General features: G+C 51.3%; 1 protein-coding gene and 2 pseudogenes across 1 annotated transcript; all 3 read left to right on the top strand.

Moving 5' to 3' along the window:
• Positions 1-4,666: 4,666 nt before the first annotated feature.
• On the top strand, positions 4,667-9,848 carry LOC111824318 (E3 ubiquitin-protein ligase RBBP6-like). Its single transcript, XM_023748126.1, is given in 5 exon segments — positions 4,667-4,720; positions 4,825-5,783; positions 6,266-7,239; positions 7,242-7,325; positions 9,601-9,848. Coding segments are annotated over 5 exon segments (2,319 nt in total).
• Positions 9,849-16,387: 6,539 nt separating this feature from the next.
• On the top strand, positions 16,388-16,855 carry LOC111824317 (annotated as a pseudogene).
• Positions 16,856-18,904: 2,049 nt separating this feature from the next.
• On the top strand, positions 18,905-20,077 carry LOC102428261 (annotated as a pseudogene).
• The last annotated feature ends 2,863 nt before the right edge of the window (positions 20,078-22,940 follow it).

The following is a 22,940-nucleotide window of genomic DNA, read 5'->3' as shown; positions in this document are numbered from 1 at the left end:
AAGTTAGGGTTTTTCTTTTTTTTTTTTTACATATATATTTTATTGATTTTTTACAGAGAGGAAGGGAGAGAGATAGAGAGTTAGAAACATCAATGAGAGAGAAACATCGATCAACCGCCTCCTGCACATCTCCCACTGGGGATGTGCCCGCAACCCAGGCACATGCCCTTGACCGGAATTGAACCCGGGACCCTTCAGTCCACAGGCGGACGCTCTATCCACTGAGCCAAACCGGTTTCGGCAAGTTAGGGTTTTTCAAAATGCTGACACGCTGAGCTCAAAAGGTTCGCCATCAGCGCTCTATCCACTGAGCAAACCCGCCAGGACTCTTCTTTTTCTTTTTTCTTAATGATTTCAGAGAGGAAGGGCGAAGCAGAGAGAGGTAGAAACATCAATGATGAGAGAGAATCATGGGTCAGCTGCCTCCTGCACGCCCTCCACTGGGGATTGAGTCCCCAACGACTGGAATCCAACCGTGACCTCCTGGTTCACAGGTGGATGTCCAACCGATGAGGCACACTTGGCCTTTGTTGATGCTCTGTTCTGCCTGGAACACCCTCCCTCTATCATCTTTGTCTGGAAAAATCTTTTTTTAAAAAAATATATATTTCATTGATTTTTTACAGAGAGGAAGGGAGAGGGATAGAGAGTTAGAAACATCGATCAGTTGCCTCCTGCACACCCCCTACTAGGGATGTGCCCACAACCAAGGTACATGCCCTTGACCGGAATCGAACCTGGGACCTTTCAGTCCACAGAGCGAAACCGGTTTCGGCTACTCTATGTATCTTGATGTCAATATGTACAAAGAGTAGGTAGTTTCCACTGGAGTGTTCAAAGACTGGGTTGTGGTTAAAAGCTCCAGCCAGGTGTGACACCACACTGCCCGCTGTTGAGCTTGTGACACCCTTTAAAAAGGCTATTAGAGAAAGGTTTGGGGCTGCAGCAGGATGGAGCTCCCTGTGTGGAGGACCTGTTGCAGTTGCTGGCCAGCTTTCAGTAAATCCTCGCTTGCTGCTAAGACCTGATTGGAGTCAGTGGTCTCATTCTCACTAACAGTGGTCCACAACAGTATGCCAGCTTCTAGCGCAAGTAGGAGGAAAAGGAATGTTGAAGATAAAGTACAAGGATGAAAAAAGAAAAGCTAAAGTAACCCAAAGATAATGAGATAGTTTTGCTGGATGGAAATCTAATAGATAATGGGGCCTATATCTGGAAAGATAGTTTGAATTAAGATTATAAAATGTTTAAGTAAACCTAAGAAGTCTGAATCAGGAGACAATGGTAAGTGGAGCACTTCTGAAGATTTTGATGCAAGAAAACACCATGGTGTTATATAGTGAGGAATATAGTACTAAATCATATGTAGCTATTAAAATATCATAAACTTCCCACCCTATCCAAATGAAAGGAAAGGAGATCAGAGGTGTTGGGGTCAAGCCCCAGCAGGTCCAGGGGTTCCCCAAGGTGTGCACGGAGTCGGCGAAGAAGGAATGACACGGAGGCAGCATTCAGTTGATCAGCAGCCTAGCCAGGATCTCTAGCCAGGAACTCCAGCCAAGTTCTGGTCCGTATCTCCAGCGAAGTTCTGGCCAAGTTCTGGTTAGGATCTCCAGAGAAGTTCTGGTCAGGATCTCCAGAGAAGTTCTGGTGGTTCTCCAGCCAGGTTCTGTGTCCATATTCTCTTTTATTTTCAGATAAATTTGTTTTTAATAAAGGAGTTAATTTTCTTTCAACCCTATGTAAAACAATAGCAATTAAAAACTTCATTTTTGAAAGTAAAATATTTACATATGAACAAGTAACTGTGCAAAATTTAAATGAAAAAATGGAAAGACAGGATTTCCTAAAAGACAAAATAAAAGGTGTTAACAGTTCTCAGGTGTCGGTAAAAAATACTGATCTTTCAGCTCCCACTCTGGCGAATCAGTCTACTGCCAGGCTCCCACGGAGAAAGCCAAGTATTTACAGTCATAAAAGTACTATCAATAGACAATTTAATACAATAACCTCTGAAACTATAAAGAACCAATTAGTATATTTGTAATAAAAAAATAGGTACAAAGAAGGGGCTTGCTCTGGGCATTTGTAAAGGGCCCACAGCTCGCACACAGTCTCTTAGCAAAATAATTACAGTTTACAGAGGCGTTTCATGTTATGTGCCAAAATATGTACAATTACTGACAAAATACACCAGCCATTCTCAACACTTGATTCACACTGAGAAAGTCTTTTGATGATTCTTCTCAACTTTGATTTTATTTCATCTAAGTTTTCACTTTTAGCTAAAAAACACAGTGCAAGTAAAATATATTTATGCTGAAAAGGTTTTCATTTCTTTTAACTTTACAGCTTTACAAACTATAGCAAATGAAATGCATTTGTACAGATGCCGGCTACACATCCAGGAGTCCCCAGGCCGGCTCCGTGAGGCAGGAGAGTGACTCACCCAGAGGCCATGGTGGGCCGTGTTCCTAGTGCTGAATGGGGAAGGGGGATAAACAGTCTAAAAATCAGTTTGCTTTGCCATCTGACTGATACAAAAATAAAATAAATGAAATGAGGTCATTGGCTTGCAGACACACACCTAGGCAGTAAGTGGGGCTGAACTAAAACCAAATGCACAAATAATGTAAGAGCCGCTGGGAGGCGACATAGGGCAGCTAATTATTTGCGAAACGATTCTGTCAGCTTCTATATATGGCTTCTTTGGCAAGAAGGCCACTCAATCAAAGATGAGTTAGGATTTAGTTATCCATTAAGAGTGCCCATGGGGTCATCAGATCCTAACCAGAACTTGGCTGGAGATCCTGGCTAGAGTCCTGGCTAGGCTGCTGATCGACTGAACGCTGTCTCTGTGTCATTCCTTCTTCGCCCACTCCGTCCACACCTTTGGGGACCCCTGGACCTGCTGGGAATGGACCCCAGCAATTGGGGAACTGGTTATTGGGAACAGAATTTCACCTGGGGAGGCAAGATAAGTCTGTGTCCTGGCACAGAAGAGGGAGGCAAGTGGAGAAGGGGGACTGCACCCCAGGGCAAGGGAACTTCATTAACTTGAAGTGCAAAATTTCATTAACAGCACCCTAGACTTGGCTTTAGAATGGCTCACTAAACATCAGTCACTGGGTGTATGCATGGTGTGTGTGTGTGTGTGTGTGTGTGTGTGCGCACACACACACAAATGTATGCACATGTGGTAGGAAAGTTGAAGAGAGGAAAGATGGTTGCTGTGACAGGTGATAAAGAATAAACGATATCAGTTAAACAATTGCACTAAGGACAATCCAGGTGTCATTAGAGATGTGGCAGTGGGTGGAGAGTGAGCTGGAAGAAGCTGGGGTTCCAACAAAGACAAAGGCTTGGTCCTTCCAATCAGCTGGAGACCTTTAGTTTGTTGCCATTATGATTCATTATCCTTCACTTTTTACTCCCTCAGGCTAAGTGTCCAGGCCAACACCAGTAGCACTTTTACAATATGTACCATCTCCTCCATCCATCCCACTAGTTCGTCCTTCATTAAGTCAAGGTTTGTGAGAATTTGAACAAGGGCAGGACTAGGGATTAGCCTGTATCATTTAAGAATTACTGTGTGATAAGGCAATAGGGATTATGCTTAAATGTGAAGGAAGTTTTAAGTATTCCAGAAATACAGACAAATAGCTGATAACTTTATTAAATTCTTCCCATATTAAAACAAAACAAAACAAAAAAAGAGTGCCCATGGGCCTTGTTTTCTCTGTTACAGAAACTTGTTTTCTTCCGGACTGAAGAGTTGACTTAGAAACGGGAATATAAAAACGGTTCCATGGCAAAGAGGTGGCTGTTTTTTAAACAATATCCCATTTGCTTGTTACAAAAAGGCGTCATCTGCAAATATATAAAAATGTCCCCAGGCGTCTCTAAGGAGATGCCGCAGGTCCTGTGCTACTTAAGGAACGCTTTATAGAGCAACAGTGAACGGCGTGTCTCACGTTCTTTTTCTAGACAAAATATGAGGTCCCTGAGGTTGACCCGCGTGATCCTTTGTCGTGTGAACTGTTGGGGGGTTCCCACGCCGGAGCTGCCGGGGACTGCAGATCCCGGGCCGGATCCCTCTGTCCCGGAGCCCGGTCCCGGGGAGTCCACTTTCCGCTTCTTGCGGGGCCCGATGGCTGCCAGCGCGGCGAGATTGGCGTCACGCAGCCTCATCTGCGCCAGCTCCTGCTGCTGCATCGCTTTCGCCTTCTGTTTCAGCCTTAATTGTTCTGGATCCTCTTGTCTGGAGCGAGACTTGGCTGCTCGCATTAAAATCTCTCTTTCCTGTCCATCTTTCCTCTGTTTTTCAATCTGATCGAGTTGTTCAAAATATCTGAGCTGAGCCTGAACATCACTCGCCTGCTCATATCTGTCATCATCCTTATGAGAAAAGTTCTTCAGCTGAGCCGTTTCTGATATCTTTTCCACGAGGTTCTGCAGCCTCTGTTGCGTGGCGCGTGACACGTAACTCAGGACGTCGGGGTGCAGTTCCGTTATGCCGTGTTTCTTACCTATTTCCAATATCCTTCTCTGCTGAGGCGCTGGCAGGAGGAAGGTTTCGTCTTCGCAAGACCGTGTAAGCGTGCCCACAACCTCAGAGCTCGTGGCTAAGATCCTTGCCCTTTCTTCCGATAGGTTTACTCCAGCCATGGACGCCACATCGTTAATGTCATCGTCGTCCCGAAACGAGCCTCCCCCGGGCGCCTGGAGTTTATTTTTTTGCGCAGCAGCTGCTTGGGCCGAGACAGCAGAAAGAGCTTTGGTTCCAGGTAACACAGCAGGTTTCACCACCGGGACTGGCTGCAGTGGGTTCAGCTGGGTCTGCTGGGCTGTGGTCAGCACGAGGAGGTGGTGGGGCTGCCGGAGGGCCACCGGGGGCGTCTGCATCAGCGTCACCTGCGGGAGCCGGATCCGTGCTCCGGGCTTGGGCGGCTGCTGGATCACCGGCGGCGTGAGCTGCCCCTGCTCGCCAACGCAATACCGACTATAGAGGCAGAGGCATATGGAATTGGGAAGAAAGAAAAGCCACCTTTCTTCCCAGAGGAGCCCTCTTCGTCTTCTGAAAAGGACGACCCTATCCCAGACGAGTTGCTCTGTCTCATCTGCAAAGACATCGTGACTGATGCCGCTATCATTCCCTGCTGTGCGAACAGCTACTGTGATGAGTGTATAAGAACAGCGCTCTTGGAATCAGAGGACCATACATGCCCAACGTGTCATCAACATGATGTCTCTCCCAATGCTTTAGTTGCCAATAAAGCCTTGCGACAGGCTGTTAATAACTTCAAAAATGGAACTGGTGGTTCTACAACAGGACTACGGAAACCGTTACCCCCACCACCACCGCCGATACCGCCTCGGAGACCACTCCTTCAGCGGAATCGACAGCCTCTGATGAGATCTCCAATATCAAGACAGCAAGATCCTCCGATGATTCCAGTGGCGTCTTCATCAGGCCACCCGGCTCCCTCTATACCTTCGTTCACTTCTAATCAGTCTTCCTTAGCCCCTGCTGCGCCTGGAAATTCATCTACCCCAGTGCCTGTACCCGATGTAACTGCAACCGTCTCCATATCAGTCCACTTGGAAAAACCAGATGGGCCTTTCCAGGATTCCGATCGTAAAATATTGCCGGCTGCAGCCCTCGCCTTCGAACATTCAAAGGGAACCTCTTCAATAGCAATGTCTGCCCTTGTGGAGGAGAAAGGTTACCAGGTGCCTGAGCTCGGAACCCCATCTTTGCTTGAACAGTCACCACCTGCTGGGTATAGCGTCCCTCCTCCCCCAGGTTCCCTGCAGAGCCAGCCAACTTTTCCACACCTTGGGTATCATCAGGAGGGCAGACTGCTCACTCAGATACCATCCCAACAACACAAGCACCACTTCTGTCCAGGGAAGAATTCTACAGAGAGCAGCGACGGCTAAAAGAAGTGCCTCAATATCCCTACAGTGTTTCCGCATACTCCAGAAGTCCTTCTGCCAATTTATCAGCACCTTGGGTATCATCAGGAGTGCAGACTGCTCACTCAAATACCATCCCAGCAGCACAAGCACCACTTCTGTCCAGGGAAGAATTCTATAGAGAGCAGCGACGGCTACAAGAAGAGTCTAAGTTTAAATATCCCTATAGTGCTTCCTCATACTTCAGAAGTCCTTCTGCCAAAATATCAACACCTTGGGTATCATCAGGAGTGCAGACTGCTCACTCAAATACCATCCCAACAACACAAGCACCACTTCTGTCCAGGGAAGAATTCTACAGAGAGCAGCGACGGCTAAAAGAAGAGTCTCAATATCCCTACAGTGGTTCCGCATACTCCAGAAGTCCTTCTGCCAATTTATCAGCACCTTGGGTATCATCAGGAGTGCAGACTGCTCACTCAAATACCATCCCAGCAGCACAAGCACCACTTCTGTCCAGGGAAGAATTCTATAGAGAGCAGCAACGGCTAAAAGAAGAGTCTAAGTCTAAATATCCCTACAGTGGTTCCTCATACCCCAGAAGTCCTTCTGATTACGCAAAATCAAGACGTGGTTCAGGGCGCTCACGTTCTCATTCTCGATCACCTAGCCATTCACACTCTCATTCCTATTCTCGATCACTGCCATGCCCCAGAACAGGCAGAGGCAAGAGTCGAAATTACCGCCCAAGGTCTAGGTCTAGATCTCATGGATATCGTCGTCGATCTAGGTCAAGGTCACCACTATATAGGCGACATCCTTTGCGATCAAGGTCCCCTCAAGCATTTAGGGGACAGTCTCCAAATAAACGCACTGTACCACAAGGGGAAACAGAACGTGAATATTTTAAGAGATACAGAGACGTTCCACCACCCTATGACAGAAAAGCTTATGATGGGAGGAGTGTTAACTTTAGAGACCCATTTGTAAGAGAGCATTACCGAGAATGGGAGAGGAAATACAGGGAGTGTAATGAAAAACGCTACAAAGATTATGCTGCTGGAAAACAGCCTTGACCGTCAGCAAATGGAGAGAACTTTTCTCCAGAGAGCTTTCTACCACTTCATATCAGGAATTCTCCCCTTACAAGGGGCCGCAGAGAAGATGGTTTGGGTGGCAAAAGTCGTAGAAGTAGAAGCGTAGGTGGTAGCAACCATCCAGAAAAGCTTTCAACAAGAGACAGCCACAATCAGAAGGATAGTACAAAGTCAAAAGAGAAGGAGAGGGACAGTGCTGCAGGAGATGGTCCAGGAAGTAAACATACAGATCTTCGAAGGTGGAAGAAAGCGAAGGCTTTCTAAACTCAGAGTTGTTGGAACCTTCTAGAAAATCAAGAGAACCTACAAGTCCAGTGATGAGATGCCTCCCAGGGCCTCCGGTTTGGGTCTGAGTGGCATTCCAGCTCCACCCCTTCCCCAACTCCAGGGCTGCACCTCCGGGGATGCTGGGCCTCTCCCACCACTGGGTGCTGACTGCCAGAGTAGGCCCAGCCTTGCATTCTGCAGGGTTCCATGCAGAACCCCTAAACCTAAACTTAACAACCCCATCCCTAACCCAAACTACCCTCACCCTCACCCTAACCCAAACCTGACAATGACCTGACCCTGACACTTATGTTTCCCATGACCCTGACCCTAGATCTGACCCTAACCCAGACCCACTATCCCCTATGCCCTGGCGTCCACCACCTGGGTTTTCCCCCGGAAGGCCCCGCAGGCGGAATGGCAGTGAAAGGGGGACTGGAGATTTTTATTCTTTTTTTTCGTGTTTGTGTGTGTGTGTGTGTGTGTGTGTGTGTGTGTGTGTGTGTGTGTGTGTTTGGCGGGGTGTGGGTGTGGGGGGGATTGGGTGTGACTGAGGACCGAGTGGATGTACCTAGAACACTATTTGTGTACCTGGACCCTTGACACCCCAGGAACTCTGAAAGCCTAAACGAGGCGAGTACTCCAGGGACAACAATGGGGGATTCATTTTCTCTTTGTTGTTGTTGCTGTTGTTTTTGCAATTGAATGTATTGGGGGAGACATCACTTAATAAAATGAAATGGAATGCCATAGGATAAAATAGAAGGTGTAAATACATAAGAAGCTTTGCATTGTGGATGAAAAGGGGCCACATGATCACCTGACCCACTCCCGGGAGGCCTGGCCTGGGCTTGCAAACTCAGACACCTAAAGAGATCACCCAGGATGTTCTGAAAATAAAAGGCTTTTAAAAGTAGTAAGCAGTCTATAGTGAGGGTGTAGTCAGGCCCTAGGCCGGGTATCTTCCCTGAGAGAGATCATCTTTGACCTTACTGGTATCTGGGCCTATTATCTTTCTATACCTCTAGGATCACATGTCTTTGGACTCGTGAAGGCCATGGTAACAAGTCACTTTCCTTTTTTCCAGTGCCCTCAGGGCACAGCCCAGGGTCCCAGGGTAGAGACCACAAATTCCCTCATTGTTAGTTTTGTATTTTTTTTAAATCAAGGGACACAAGAATAAACAAGTGGAAAATCAATTTCCTCTCCATCTCCCTCTCCCTCCCCTCTCCCTCTCCCTCTTCCTCTCCCTTCCAATCTGTTTTTAAACAACAACAGCAAAATGGCCCTAGCTGGTTTGGCTTAGTGTTTAGAGTGTCAGCCTGTGGACCACGAAGCCTCCCGGGTTCGATTCTGGTCAAGGGTACACCCCTGGTTTGGAGGCTACATCCCCAGTGTGGAGTGTGCAGGAGGCAGTTGACCAGTGATCCTCTCTCATCGTGGATGTACTATCGCTCTCTCCTTCTGCCTTCCTCTCTGAAATCAATAATGATATATTTTAAAACACACACACACACACACACACACACACACATACACACACCAATGACACAAAGATATTAATCCACTTCCGTATAGTAAAACGTACACTTGTGCAATGTTTTGTACTTGCATTTTGTGCTATCCAAACGCGGAAGTTAAAACGCGGGATGAGGGGCGGAAGGGAGAGGATTAAAGAGAGGGATTGACCTTTGCCATTTCACAATGGCGGCTGCCGCCCTAACTGGTTTGGCTCAGTGGACAGAGCACCATCCTGCGGACTAAAGGGTCCCAGGATCAATTCCTGTCAAGGGCATATGCATTGGTTGTGGGCACAACACCAGTAGGAGGTGTGCGGGAGGCAGCTGATTGAGGTTTCTCTATCTTTGAGGTTTCTAATTCTCTATCCCTCTTCTTTCCACTCTGGAAAAAAAATCAATAAAATATATTTTAAAAACAAAATGGCAGCTGCCAAGTTACTGGGGCCAAAATGGCGGGAAGTATGCCAGGGTCACCCGCATCACGGGACAGTGAATGAACACTAAGGTAGAGATCCATCTCATGGGCCGCATCCACAGGCCAGATGGTGAGATCTTCTGCAACTTCAAGGAGCTCTCCACCGTGGTCCAGTAGATTGGCGAGCAGGTGATCTGCGAGCAGCAGCAAGAACACGGGACTGAGGAAAGCCAGGGCCGTGGATGGCAGGACCCTGCCCAGCCGAGCATCGGGGAGTCCAGGGCTGCAGCTTTGGAGGAGCAGCCTGTTCCGTTTGTTCTGCCTGTGGGCCTGAGCTCAGGAGACCAGAATTACCCCTAACCCGCAGGATGTGTTCCTATAGCGAGCATAGAAACCATCACTGTTGACTTCCCTACGTTCGTCTTGGCCAGGCGCCGCCCTGGAGTCTTCATCCTGTTCGATGAGAACCACTCCGAGTTCATCTGGCTGGAGGCAAAATACTTCATCCTGTTCGGCAGAGTCCAGAAATCCTCCCAGAAGGTGGAGGCACCATCCCCGCAGGCCTTCCTGGAGATGCTCTCGAACATTCAGTCCGTGCCCCCTAGGAGGAGCAGCTTGCATGCACTTTGAAGGTTTGACCTTCTGAACTGGTTTTAAAAAAAAACCCCAAAGCCAAACCAAAAACACTCCTTTTAAAATTGAAAAATAAGAAAAAAATTAACCTCCTTAAGAAAATCCTCTTTTAAAAAATAAATCTTACAAATCAAACAAACAAACAAAAACAAAAAAAACTCCTTAGAAATGACATGGATCCAGCCTGTGGGCGGGGGCCTGACCATCCCATCCATCCAGAGAGGGAGCATGGGGCAGGGGAAGGGGGAGGGGCGGGGTGAGCCAGGGCGGGGCCGTCCCCGCCCTCTGCTGGTCGAAAAGCGCCAATGCAAGCCACTCTCCTGCAGCCAGAGGCCGGTGCCTGGACTTGACCTGAGTGGGGAAGGGCCAGCAGGGGGCACGCTAATATACAAAACCATACACATTTTATTCACATCAACTTCAGCCTCTGCCTCCCATGACCTCCAAGGCCAGCTTCATGCTGTGTGTTTGCGTCTCGGGTCTACCCGCTTCCGTCCCCCCACCCCCACCCCCCACCCTTCACCCTCGCCCGGCCCATTCCCTTGGAGGAATGAATACCAGGTTCAGCAGGACCTTTCCTTTCCGTACTTTCGCGGGACCTAGCTTGGGGGCATGTGCACCCAACTTGTGACTTCACAGTCCAGGGGGCGGCTGATTGGTCGAGCGGCTGATTTGGCTCCTCCCACTACGCTCTGGCGCTATAAAAGAAAGTAAGGTCCTGGGTGCGGAGCTTCTCAGCCCTAGGCTTGTTGTCTTGGTCGCCGTCGCCGACCTCCTTCTCCAAGTGAGCTTTCAGGGGAGACGTCTCGCCAAGACCCGGTCCCGGGACATAGAAGCCTCTGAAGCACCTGGCTAGCTAGAACCTGGCTAGGCTGCTGATCAACTGACCGCTGTACTGCGTGTCATTTCTTCTTCGCCGACTTTGGTCTTCTCGCGGGGGCCCGGGGCCCCCCAAACCACGGAGAGAGCCCCCGGAAGGTGCGGCTGCACTAAGGACCCAGGACCCTCCCGGGGTCACTGGGACTTAAAACGTTTTGACTCACCGCTGCTGACTGCACTGCCTGCTGGCTGAGAGTGAGAGAGAGGGGGACCCCCCCCGTGACGACGCGGCCCGGGTGCCCGGTGCCCATTGGCAGAGCCCCGGGCCCTCGGGCCCTGGCCCGCCCTGGCCCGCCTGGCCTGCCTCCTGCACAGGAAGTGATTCCACGGATTGCGGTTCTCACGCCCCTGCTGTGGGGAGGGGGTGTTCAAACCAAGGCCTTTGGTCCTTCGGTGTCTTGCGAGTGTTCTGTGTATGCCCATATTCTGCTCTTCAGTTCATAAGTATACGTGTACTGAGCGTGTCCACGTCTCCTCGCCCAAACTGAGGAGTACTTTGGCACCATGTCCTGTGTGCATTATAAATTCGCTTCCACACTCAACTATGCCATCGTCACCTTTGATGGGCGGCACATCTCCCTCCGAGACCTAAAGACGCAGATTCTGGGCAGAGAGAAGCTGAAAGCTGCCAAGTGCAGATCAGCAGCGCGCAGACCGCGGAAGAGTACACTGATGATAATGCTCTGATTCCTAAGAATACGTCTGTCCTTGTTAGAAGAATTCCTATTGGAGGTGTGAAATCTACAAGCCAGACGGACGTTATACGTCGAACTGAACCAGCGATGGGAACTTCAAAAGTCACTGACGACTCTTCTGCACCTATGTCTCTGGCCCAGCTTACCAAGACTGCCAATCTGGCTGAAGCCAATGCTTCTGAAGAAGATAAAATTAAAGCCATGATGTGGCAGTCTGGCCGTGCATACGACCCCATCAATTACATGAAGAAGACTCTAGGTCCACCACCTCCATCTTACACCTGTTTCCACTGTGGTAGACCTGGCCATTATATTAAGAATTGCCCAACCAATGGGGACAAACACTTCGAATCTCGTCCTAGGATTAAAAAGAGCACGGGAATCCCCAGAAGTTTCATGATGGAAGTGACAGATCCTACCATGAAAGGTGCAAAGCTCACCAGCACCGGAACATACGCAATACCGACTATAGAGGCAAAGGCATATGCAATTGGGAAGAAAGAAAAGCCACCTTTCTTCCCAGAGGAGCCCTCTTCGTCTTCTGAAAAGGACATGTACTGGTTGGGGGCAGGATCCTAGACGCTGATCCCGAGCTTGGGGGAGGCAACCAATCAATGTGTCTCTTTCAATAGATGTTTCTCTCTGTCTCTTTGCCTCCTGTCCACTCCCTCTAAAATATCAATGGAAAATATATCAACCAGTGAGCTTTAGCACCAACAAGAACAACAACAACAAAAAAGTTAAAATAAAATAAAATGAAAATGAAAAGGCAAAAACAAAAATGTCTAAGAGCCAGGACAGAGCTTCCCTTGTAAGATCTCCACTGTCAACACCACTGTCCGAGGACAGGTGCCCGAGGTGGGTACTAACCATCACACCTGCTCATAGAAAAGGAACAGGCCTGGGGCTGGGGGGGGGACTGTCCCGAGGTCACCCAGGGAATGAGTCCTGAGCTTGGATTTGAACCCAAGTAGGGTGCCCTGGGCATGCCTGCTCCGCCCTTGTGAAAAACTGCTTCTCCCTTCCAGGAAACACCAGCAGAAGCCCAGATCAGGACTCATTGGGCACGGCTGGGTCTCCTGTGCACTTATCTCATGGCCCCATACCCATGTGGTTGGTGTGATGTTGCACTGCAGACAAATTCCATGATACCTCATGGAGGCAGCCTCGGTCTGTGCTGTCTGTTTCCAGGACAGCTCAGCTACAGGCGTCAACACTCACTACAGTGCCTCCCCTCCTCACTCCAGAGTCTGTTCAGTGGCACTGTCTACTCTACGTGACTCAGAGTTCCCCAGAGTCAGAGCCTGGCACACACACTGGGTGCTCAGGGGTGTCTGTGGGGTGAGTGACTGACAGGAGAAGGATGGGGGCCTAGAGGAAGAGCTCCACATGGCAGCAGTGGGCTGGCCACAGCTGGTCTTCCTCATACCGCCAAGAAACACCAACTCATTCCACAGACATCTAAGGAGCCATGATTGTTCCTGAGGGTGGGGAGCCCTTTCTGCCCTGGCCTCTGGGGTAGCCGCCTCCCATGGTGCTGCCTGCTGCCTCCTCCAGCCCAGCCTGGCCACCAGGAGCCACCCCCCCCTGCCTGGCTCCTCCCTGGTCTAAGAAGACCTGTACCCCAAAGTCCTCGGGTCCTTCCCAGCTGTTTCTGCCCCAAACCCCACTTTCCCTAGAGGTGGGGGCCAGGGCCAGTGCGCGGGTGGAGCTGCCCATGGTTGGGGCTGGGGGAGTTTCTGTTCCGAGTGGACTTGACCTTATTCCTGAGTTCAAAGTAGCGTGTGTTTTTCTTTTGAATTTTGTCCCAGTTCGCAAAGGGCAATGAGAAGTGGAGGCACCCAGATCTCCCCTCTGTCCACCCCTCCTCACGCCCGCCCCCTGAAAGGGGCCTCTGCATAGTCCCCTGCCCCCTCTCTCTCCGGCACACACCTTACGGGGGATGGGAGGCAGCGAGGCGGTCCAGGGGCCCAGGAGAGGAGCACGGGTGGGCTCCTTGGACAGAGGGGCAGCTGAAAGCAGAGGAGGGGCCTGGAGGCGGGCTCCGTGCTCTGCAACCCAGGAAGGCAGGAGCGGGACGGAAATGCCTGTTCTGAGAAGAGCCTGGAAACAATTCACCAGCATCTGCCCAGAAATAAAGTCACTGATGAGGTGCCAGCCCCGTTCCGGGTTCTGTGGGGGCGCCACCCTCGGGTGCGGGGGGAGGAGAGGGGTTTCTGGGAACCCACCCAGCTCCTGGACAGCCGTTCCTGCCCTTGAGTCTAGAACGGGGACCCGGTGAGAGGCGATGGAGGCGAAGGCTCCCCCATTTCCACCCGCGGGAGATACGCATACCCACTGGGCCCCAGGATCAGGTCACCCCACGTCCCTCTCAGAGGCAGGGAAAGGGCCTGCTCAGGACCAGGCCCGCTGGGGCTGTGGTTCTGGAGACTGGGCTGTAACCAGGGGCCGGGCTGGTGCTCCCAGAGGTCTGTGCGGGCCTGGCTGGGGTGAGGGGTGGTCCTTCTGTCCCAGCTCCTTGGGGCCTGGCCAGGGGCTCTGTAGTTCCTCTGCCTCTGCACCCCCTCCCGTATCCGGCACTTGGCCTGGAACAGGGGCAAGGCCAGGCCCCACCCCACCTGACAGACGAGAGGTGGGAGCAGCCTGGGCCGCCCCCACCTGGTCCCTGAATCCATCTCAGTCCCACTCCTGGACCCCCCTCACCCTCCAGGTCCAGCCACTTCCAAGGGCTCAGAACTCACGGCTTCCCTTGGCTCTCACGGGTGACGGTCACCCCACAGCGTGACTGAGGAGGAGAGATGGCAGCGAGCTCCCACCAAGGGGAATCCTACAGGACTGCGACCGGGTATCCATCGCCTGCAGACCAGGCTGGGCTTTTTGATTTATTTATGTTAAATGTATTTTATTGATTATTTACAGAGAGGAAGGTGGAAGGACAGAGAACTAGAGACATCGTGAGAGAGAAACATCAATCAGCTGCCTCCTGCACACCGGCTCCCAAGGTACATGTGCCCACAACTAAGGTACCTGCCCTTGACCAGAATTGAACCGGGGACACTTCAGGCCTCAGGCTGATGCTCTGTCCACTGAGCCCAGCAGGTAAGGGCAGGCTTTTTTATTTTTTAAAAAATAAATTATTTTCTATTTAAATTACTTCTAGGGACAGAAAGAGAGGGGGCGGGGGTTGGGCGGGAGAGAAACATTGAACCTATTGAGCTTGAACCCAAAACCAGGGCATGTGCCCAAACAGGGAACCGAACCCGTGACCCTCCGTGACCCCTCGGCACCCAGGCACGCACTGGTATCACTGAGCCACACCTGCCAGGGCCCGGTCTGCGTGTCTGGGTCCTTCAAACACTTCAGATGCGTGCGAAGCAGCTCATAGGCCAACACGCCCCATGCGGCTGCAGGAGTTTTTCTCCCGGAAACCATGTCCCAGCGGATTATGAAAAATGGATCAACCCTGGTCTCTAACCAATCACAGGGCGGGGCGGGAACAGGAAGTGATGCCTGGAGCGGGTATATAAACAGGCGGGTTTCAGCGCCTGGCACTGAGTTCCCCAGTCTGGACTGCCAGGCGGTGTGTAGGGCGAGGGCGTCCGAGGCCTGGGGTTTGGAAGTGAGTGATTACTGATGCATGGATGGAGGGATGGATAGATGGGTGGGTGGGTGGATGAATGGTTCGGCGGAACAATGCACAGATGGATGCACGGAGGTTGGTCTTAAAAGTCCTGGGTTTGTGCCCTGTGCATCTTTTCTGAGATCCTGTGGAAACCATGGGTTCCCCTGGCCCTCCTTCACACACAGGGCGTGGTTTCTATTTTAAACGAGCGCATTTCAGACAAGGCCAATGTTGGCATTTTGACCAGATTAATTTTTAATTTGGGAAGTGTGATGGGGGTGCATCTTAGGGGGCGTTGCAGTGCCTCCTCTATCTCCCCCCCCCGCCTCCTCCCCAGGCCCAGTCACGACGACTATCAGTCCGTTCTTGGTGCCTAGGAGTGTGTTTGGTCATTCACTTTGTTCTGTAGATTCCACATCGAAGGGAAATCTTGGGATAACTTGTCTGTCTGACGGGCCTCTCTCACTCAGCATACTGAATCCCATGCAATGCCAGGTTGTAAATATTTGTTTTCTGTATTTTCCTATAGAATCATGACCAAATTGTGCTTGTAATTTACCAATGGAAATATTGTATCTTATATTTTTTAATTGATGATTTTTGAGAGAGAGAGAGAGAGAGAGAGAGAGATTTCTTGTTGCACTTAGCATTGCATTTATTGGTTGACTTCTGTCTGTGCCCTGACCAGGCACGGAACCTGCAAACTTGACCTAGGAGATAGACACACTAACCAACTGAGTTGTCTTGAGGAGAAGCAATAAACGCTGATGTTATTGTTGAAATAGATTTTGGAGCTCGGCCGGTTTGGCTCAGTTGTTGAGTGTCGACCAATGAACCAACAGATCACTGGATTGTTTCCTGGTCAGGCACATGCCCAGCTTTCAGGCTCAGTCCCCATTGGAGGGCCAGCAGGTGTCAACTAATCTTTCTTTCTTTCTTTCTTTCTTTCTTTCTTTCTTTCTTTCTTTCTCTCTCTCTCTTTCTTTCTTTCTTTCTTTCTCTCTCTCTGTCTCTCTCTGGCTCTCTCTGTCTTTCTCTGTCTCTCTCTGTCTCTCTCCCCCCCTCTCTCTCCTCTTCATTCGTCTCTTTCTAAAATCAATAAAATGAAATATTCTTAAAAGAAAAATACTATGGGTTAACTTCCAGGTTATTCAATATGGGACAAGTGAGGGGTGTTTATTATATTGGGTGGATCAGCAGGTGAATCCTATCTCATTCTCTCTTCTCTTCTCCCCAGAACTGTGAACCTGTTACTGAGTCCTTACCTTCCGTCGCTCTCCATCAGGAGCTGACTTCAGGCCGGGTTTGTTCCCGTCCCATTGGAGACGTTCCCAGGGAATATGGCTACAGACCAGGCATTTTACGCTGGTCATGGGCACCCAGAACCAGCCAGCACCCCTCCACAAGGCTCCATGGCCAATAGCACTACAGTGGTAAAGATACCAGGCACACCTGTGTCTGGTGGGCGTCTGAGCCCTGAAAACAACCAGGTGTTGACCAAGAAGAAATTACAAGACTTAGTAAGGGAAGTGGACCCGAATGAGCAATTGGATGAAGATGTACAGGAGTTGCTGCTGCAGACTACTGATGATTTTATCGAGAGTGTAGTGACAGCAGCCTGCCAGCTTGCTCGGCATCGCAAGTCCAGCACCCTGGAGGTGAAGGACGTCCAGCTGCACCTAGAGAGCCAGTGGAACATGTCGATCCCAGGATGGGGCTCTGAACAAATCCAACCCTACAAAAAAGCTTGCACCACAGAGGCTCACAAAGAGAGAATGGCATTGATCTGGAAAACAACCAAGAAATAACACATGGAAAGATCAGGGAATGGGCAACATTGTATTTGGAGATACTTGAGCTGAGACCTCAGCCATCTCATCTTTGGATTTTTCTTTAATGCTTTACAGAGACGCATATATTTTTTTATTAACAGGGCAGTAATATCTACAATGACTGAGTGGACCTGCCAAAAGAACAAAGCCTACTGCCATCCCCCCCCCCCCAACAAAAAAACTTGACCTGGCAGGGAGAGCTTTCCCTTTCTTTTTTTTTTCAAAGTACAGACAAGCAGATTAAAAGCATTGATTTTGCATCTAAATGTAGTTTTGCCTGAATTTCTAACATTTGGATTTTTACTTTGGTTTATTTTAAAATGTCTAACCAAGCTGATTCCCTGACCACCCCACCCCCCTTCCAAATGAAATCTTCTTAACTGTGGTTTTATTTCTGGAAATCTTATATTTTGTATTGATTTTTTTACAGAGAGAGAGGGAGAGGGATTGAGAGTTAGAAGTATCGATGTGCGAGAAACATGGACCAGCTGCCTCCCGCAAACCCCCTACTGTGGATATGCCAGCAACAGAGGTAGGTTTATGCCCTTTACCAGAATCGAACCTGGCACCCTTCAGTCCGCAGGCCAACGCTCTATCCACCTATCAAAACCGGTTTGGGCATGGACATTTTAAACCTGACTTAATTCAGGTTTTTGGCCAAGTATTACTTTCCCCCTAACTATCTATAGTAAGCAGAATAATGCCCCACCCTCTAAGGTCCACGTCCTTATCCCAGTACCTATATCGATGATCACACTGGTATTGATGGTACATTTTTCACAGTCTATGCTATTAGGAACATCCTGAAGAAATTTATCTGGATTATTTCAGTTAATCCACACAATAGGTCAGAAGAACTGAGGTTAAGCCAGTGGGTGATTTGGGATATTTGGTAATGTCCAAAGCCTTTTTATTAAAATGGTCACAACTAGGTGAGCCAGTCTACTGGTGTCTCGTGGGTAAAAGTCAGAGATACTATGAAACTGCTTACATTGCCCTGGCTGGTTTGGCTCAATGGATAGAGCATCGACCTGCAGACTGAAGGGTCCCAGGTTGGATTCCGGCCAAAGGCACATACCTGAGTTGTGGGCTCAATCCTCAGTGGGGGGCCTGCAGGAGGCAGCCCATCAATGATTCTCTCTCATCATTGATGTTTCTATCTTTCTCTCTCCCTTCCTCTCTAAAATCAATAAAATATATTTTTAAAAAGTAACTGCTTACAAGTCACAGGACAGCAAATAATTGATGGCTCCAGATGTCAATGAGGCTGATGTTTAACCCAGAAACCCTCATGTAAACTGCAGCCAAGAGATTGTAAAAAGTCACCAGTCGTTAGAGATGACTGTATTTCCTTTATTTTCAGCCCCAGGATGGTCAGCAAGCACTAGAGTTATGGGCAGGTCTTAGAAATACAGGAAATAACAAAATGAAAGAAGCTGAAGGGATTAACCAAAGACCCTACAGCAGTGGTCGGCAAACTGGGGCTTGCGAGTCACATGGGGCTCTTTGGCCGCTTGAATGTGGCTCTTCCACAAAAAACCACGTATGAATGCGCACATACAGTGTGATTGAAACTTTGTGGCCCATGAGCAGAAGTTGGTATTTTGTGGAAGAGCCACACTCAAGGGGCCAAAGAGCCGCATGTGGCTCATGAGCCGCCATTTGCTGACCACTGCCCTATAGGCATCACCCATAGACAGACAACAGTGTGGTGATGGCCAGAGGGAAGTGGGGGGTCCAAGGTTGGGTAGGGGGGCACAGGGAGGAAATGGGGACCTCTGTAATTGTATCAACACTAACAATAAAAGGAACAAATTTTAAGACTCACCTAGGAGTTGATTGCTCATTAGACCTCTTTTCAAAGATGTTTTGAATACTCAGCTTAAGTTTCTGTAGATGCTGGCAGTACCCCAGACAGTAGAATGAAACCATCAGATCCCAGTGGTCTCTAACATAAATATTCGCTTCTGAAAAGGAGTCCATGATCCCTTTCATATATTCTTCCTCCTGGTTCTCAAAGAGACCATGAAACAAAGGTGTGTGGTGCCCAATGGCTTTCAAATTATCACCAAAACACCTCGTTTCCGTGAGGAGGTACTGGCGCCCCTGGACGTCTGCCTCAAAGCTCATTGGTTGAGCATTGAAGGCTGCCAGCCAGCTATCCCAGAGAATCCTCCTCCAGCTCCCAAAGAGCAGCAGAAGGCTGAGGTCACAGAACCCCCGAAGTCAGCAAAGCCAGGCCAGGAGGAAGGTGGACCCTTGCAAAGCAAAGGTCCAGGGGCTGCTCCGGCTGATGGCAAAGGGAAGGCGAAGAAGAAGGCACGACCCCTCCTGCAGGGGGGCCCCTTCCGATTAAAGCCCCGGAGCAGCCATGAGTTGTCTGTGGAGCAGCAACTGTACTACAAGGTGATCACTGAGGCCTGTGTGGGGTCATGTGAAGCCAAGAGGGCGGAAGCCCTTCAGAGCATCGCAACAGACCCAGGGCTCTATCAGATGCTGCCACGATTCAGCATGTTCATCTCAGAGGGGGTCCGTGTGAACGTGGTGCAGAACGACCTGGCCCTGCTCAGCTACTTGATGCGCATGGTGAAGGCACTGATGGACAACCCTACGCTGTACCTAGAAAAATAGCTGCATGAGTTGATTCCAGCTGTGATGACCTGCGTTGTGAGCAGACAGTTGTGTCTGAGGCCAGATGTGGACAATCACTGGGCACTCCGGGACTTTGCTGCCCGCCTGGTGGCCCAGATCTGCAAGCGTTTCAGCACCACCACTAACAACATCCAGTCCCGGGTCACCAAGACCTTCACCAAGAGCTGGGTGGATGAGAGCACTCCGTGGACCACACGTTACGGCTCCATTGCAGGCCTGGCCGAGCTGGGACATGATGTGACGAAAACTCTGATTCTATCACGGCTGCAGCAGGAGGGGGAGCGGATCCGAAGAGTCCTGGCTGGCCCTGTGCAAAGCAACGTTGACCGAATTGCAGCTGACTGCGTGCAGAGCCTCCTCCTGAAGCGCTGTGCCCCTGTTCTGGCAAAGCTGCGCCCACCCCCTGACAATCAGGATGCCTATCGGGCAGAGTTTGGGTCCCTCGGACCCCTCCTCTGCTCCTGTGTGGTCAAGGCCCGGGCTCGAGCTTCTCTGCAGGCTCCACAGGTCAACAGGACCGCTCTGTCCACAACCCAGGACGAGTAAAGTTAAAAATAAAAATTTAAACTCATGTCGACTTCAATTGAATTGGCCAAGAGAAGTAAGTGAATATTCATAAAGACTTTGTTGTACCGGGAAGGAAACTCCTCCTGAAACATTAACTACTTTTCTATGGATAGTTCAAAATTGCTTCACATGCAAGGAATCTAAAGCACTCATACTGCTATACAAGAAATTGAAGTGAAAGGTTATCAAGACTGCATTGGAAAATTTCCAAACGTCTCCTGATATTAAAATGAAGAAAGGGCCGGGGTAGGGTGGTGGTGCCGGTGGTGGTGGGTGGGGGAGGGGGGGGGGTGAGGAGCGTGGGGGCCGGATAGTGGAATAAGGCCTTGAAAGTAAAAGCCTTAATTGCATCAAAAAATTTTTTTACCTGAATATTATTTTTCATTGGTAGTGCTAATAACAAGACTCCTGTTTAAGACAGGAAATGATTAATGACGAGAATTTCTTGGGTAAGAGACCCTTAGATGGCCCCGAAGTTGAAGAAGTGCCTGCCACGAAGCGACCGCGACTAATAAGAGCTCAAGTAGACACCCTGCATGGAGGGTTATCGGAAGCTCGAGAACCACTCAGCTCAATCTCTACCCAAAACAATTCCACCGGTGCTTTCCCCAGTCCCTGTCCCGGACAGCGCAGGCCTCGCTCCTCCATGGCCAGAGCCGCCAACGTGAGCTCCAGTTGCAAAATCACAAACGCCAACCACAAAACCCTTAGAAACAAAGTCATATATACACACCCAAAACAAAGACTAAAACTAGTTCTCCAGGACAAAAGACTAAATCACCTAAAATGACTCAGTCACCAGCAATGGGGGGAAGTCCTATGAGGTCACCAAAGACAGTACCCCAAGAAAAGAAATCTCCTGGACGTGCCAAGAGCCGCCAAATGCCCAAGAGTCCCGAGGTGATAATCAATATTCCCCAGGTACCAGTCAGACCTGCAACACCGAATTTGCACGGGGGAGGAGGTGTTCCTCAGCCCGGCCTGCACCCTCTCCAATCTGGGACCCCTCGAAGGATGTCCCACTGCTGGTATACTGGGATCGGGCCTAAACCGGCAGTGGGACGTCCCTCTGGCAATCCGGGGACTGCTGGCTCCTAACCGCTCACCGGCCTGCCTGCCAGACAGATTGCCCCGAACCACTCTGCCAGCCGACCTGCTCTCCCCCAACTGCCACCCCCACCCCACCCCCACCCGCCCCTTGCCGCCCCCGCTTCCTTGGCTGCTTGCCCACGAGTCCGTACAAGTTATTTAAGGCGGCACTCGCAGGGCGGTTGCCAGAGCTCCAAGCGCAGAGGGCCCAGGAGCATCCAAGATGCAAGACCCCAGTTTTCACACCGGCTCCCGGTTGTCCCCAAGCCCCCCGACGAAGAGGACGCGGCTGAGCCTCCTGCGGCGGCCTCGCACGGTGTTCAGCGCACAACAGCTGCGCGTCCTGGAGGAATTCTTTGAGGGGAAACCCTACGGGACCTATGAGGAACGCGAGACCCTGGCGGCCAGGCTGAACCTGCAGGAGGACCAAGTGAGGGTGTGGCTCTCGAACCGCAGGACCAAAGAGCAAAGGTTGCAGCGACTGCGCAAGCAGCAAGGTCAGGGAGCCCAGGCTGCGCCCCAGGAACTGGCAGCCTGTGCCCCTCAGCCCGCGCCTGTGCCCTCCCCTGCAGGCCCTGCGTCCCAGGAGGGCCCTTTGCTCGCTGCCAGCCCTGTGCTGCCCGCCATTCCTGTGCTCACTGAGGAGCCAGTGTTCCCTGTTGGCACTGTGTTCTCAGCAGGCTCAGTGCTCCCCGCAGGCCCTGGGGTCCCCGCTGGCCCTGGGTTCCGGGCCGGTCCTGTGCTCCCGGCGGGTCCTGTGTTCCCAGCTGGTTCTGTGAATCCCGCAGGCCCTGGGCTCCTCGCTGGCCCTGTGTTCCCCGCCGGTCCTGTGCTCCCGGCGGGTCCTGTGTTCCCAGCCGGCTCTGTGCTCCCCGAACGCCCTGGGCTCCCCACTGGCCCTGGGTTCCAGGCCGGTCCTATGCTCCCGGCAGGTCCTGTGTTCCCAGCCGGCTCTGTGCTCCCCGAACGCCCTGGGCTCCCCACTGGCCCTGGGTTCCAGGCCGGTCCTATGCTCCCGGCAGGTCCTGTGTTCCCAGCCGGCTCTGTGCTCCCCGCAGGCCCTGGGCTCCCCGCTGGCCCTGTGTTCCGGGCAGGTCCTGTGCTCCCGGCGGGTCCTGTGTTCCCAGCCGGTTCTGTGCTCCCCGAACGCCCTGGGCTCCCCGCTGGCCCTGGGTTCCAGGCCGGTCCTATGCTCCCAGCAGGTCCTGTGTTCCCAGCCAGCTCTGTGCTCCCCGCAGGCCCTGGGCTACCCATTGGCCCTGTGTTCCAGGCTGGTCCTGTGCTCCCGGCCCGTCCTGTTTTCCCAGCCGGCTCTGAGCTCCCCACAGCCCCTGGGCTCCCCGCTGGCCCTGGGTTCCGGGCCGGTCCTGTGCTCCCGGCCGGTCCTGTGTTCCCAGCCGGCTCTGTGCTCCCCACAGGCCCTGGGCTCCCCGCTGGCCCTGTGTTCCCCGCCAGTCCTGTGCTCCCGGCGGGTCCTGTGTTCCCAGCTGGTTCTGTGAATCCCGCAGGCCCTGGGCTCCTCGCTGGCCCTGTGTTCCCCGCCAGTCCTGTGCTCCCGGCGGGTCCTGTGTTCCCAGCCGGCTCTGTGCTCCTCGGTGGCCCTGTGCTCTCCACCACACCTGTGCTCCCTGCCGCCCCCATACACCACAGTGGCCTTGGTTTCAGCAGCCTCCCTCCACACAGACCCTTGCAAGTCTTCCCAGCAGGAGACCCAAGCACCCCCAGCTACAGCCAGGCCTGCTGCGACCCTGCC

This window comes from Myotis lucifugus, unplaced genomic scaffold (genome assembly GCF_000147115.1).
Source record: "Myotis lucifugus unplaced genomic scaffold, Myoluc2.0 scaffold_1167, whole genome shotgun sequence".
NCBI lineage: Eukaryota > Metazoa > Chordata > Mammalia > Chiroptera > Vespertilionidae > Myotis > Myotis lucifugus.
Note: the sequence above shows the minus strand (reverse complement) of the source record. Positions and strands in the feature narration are given on the sequence as shown.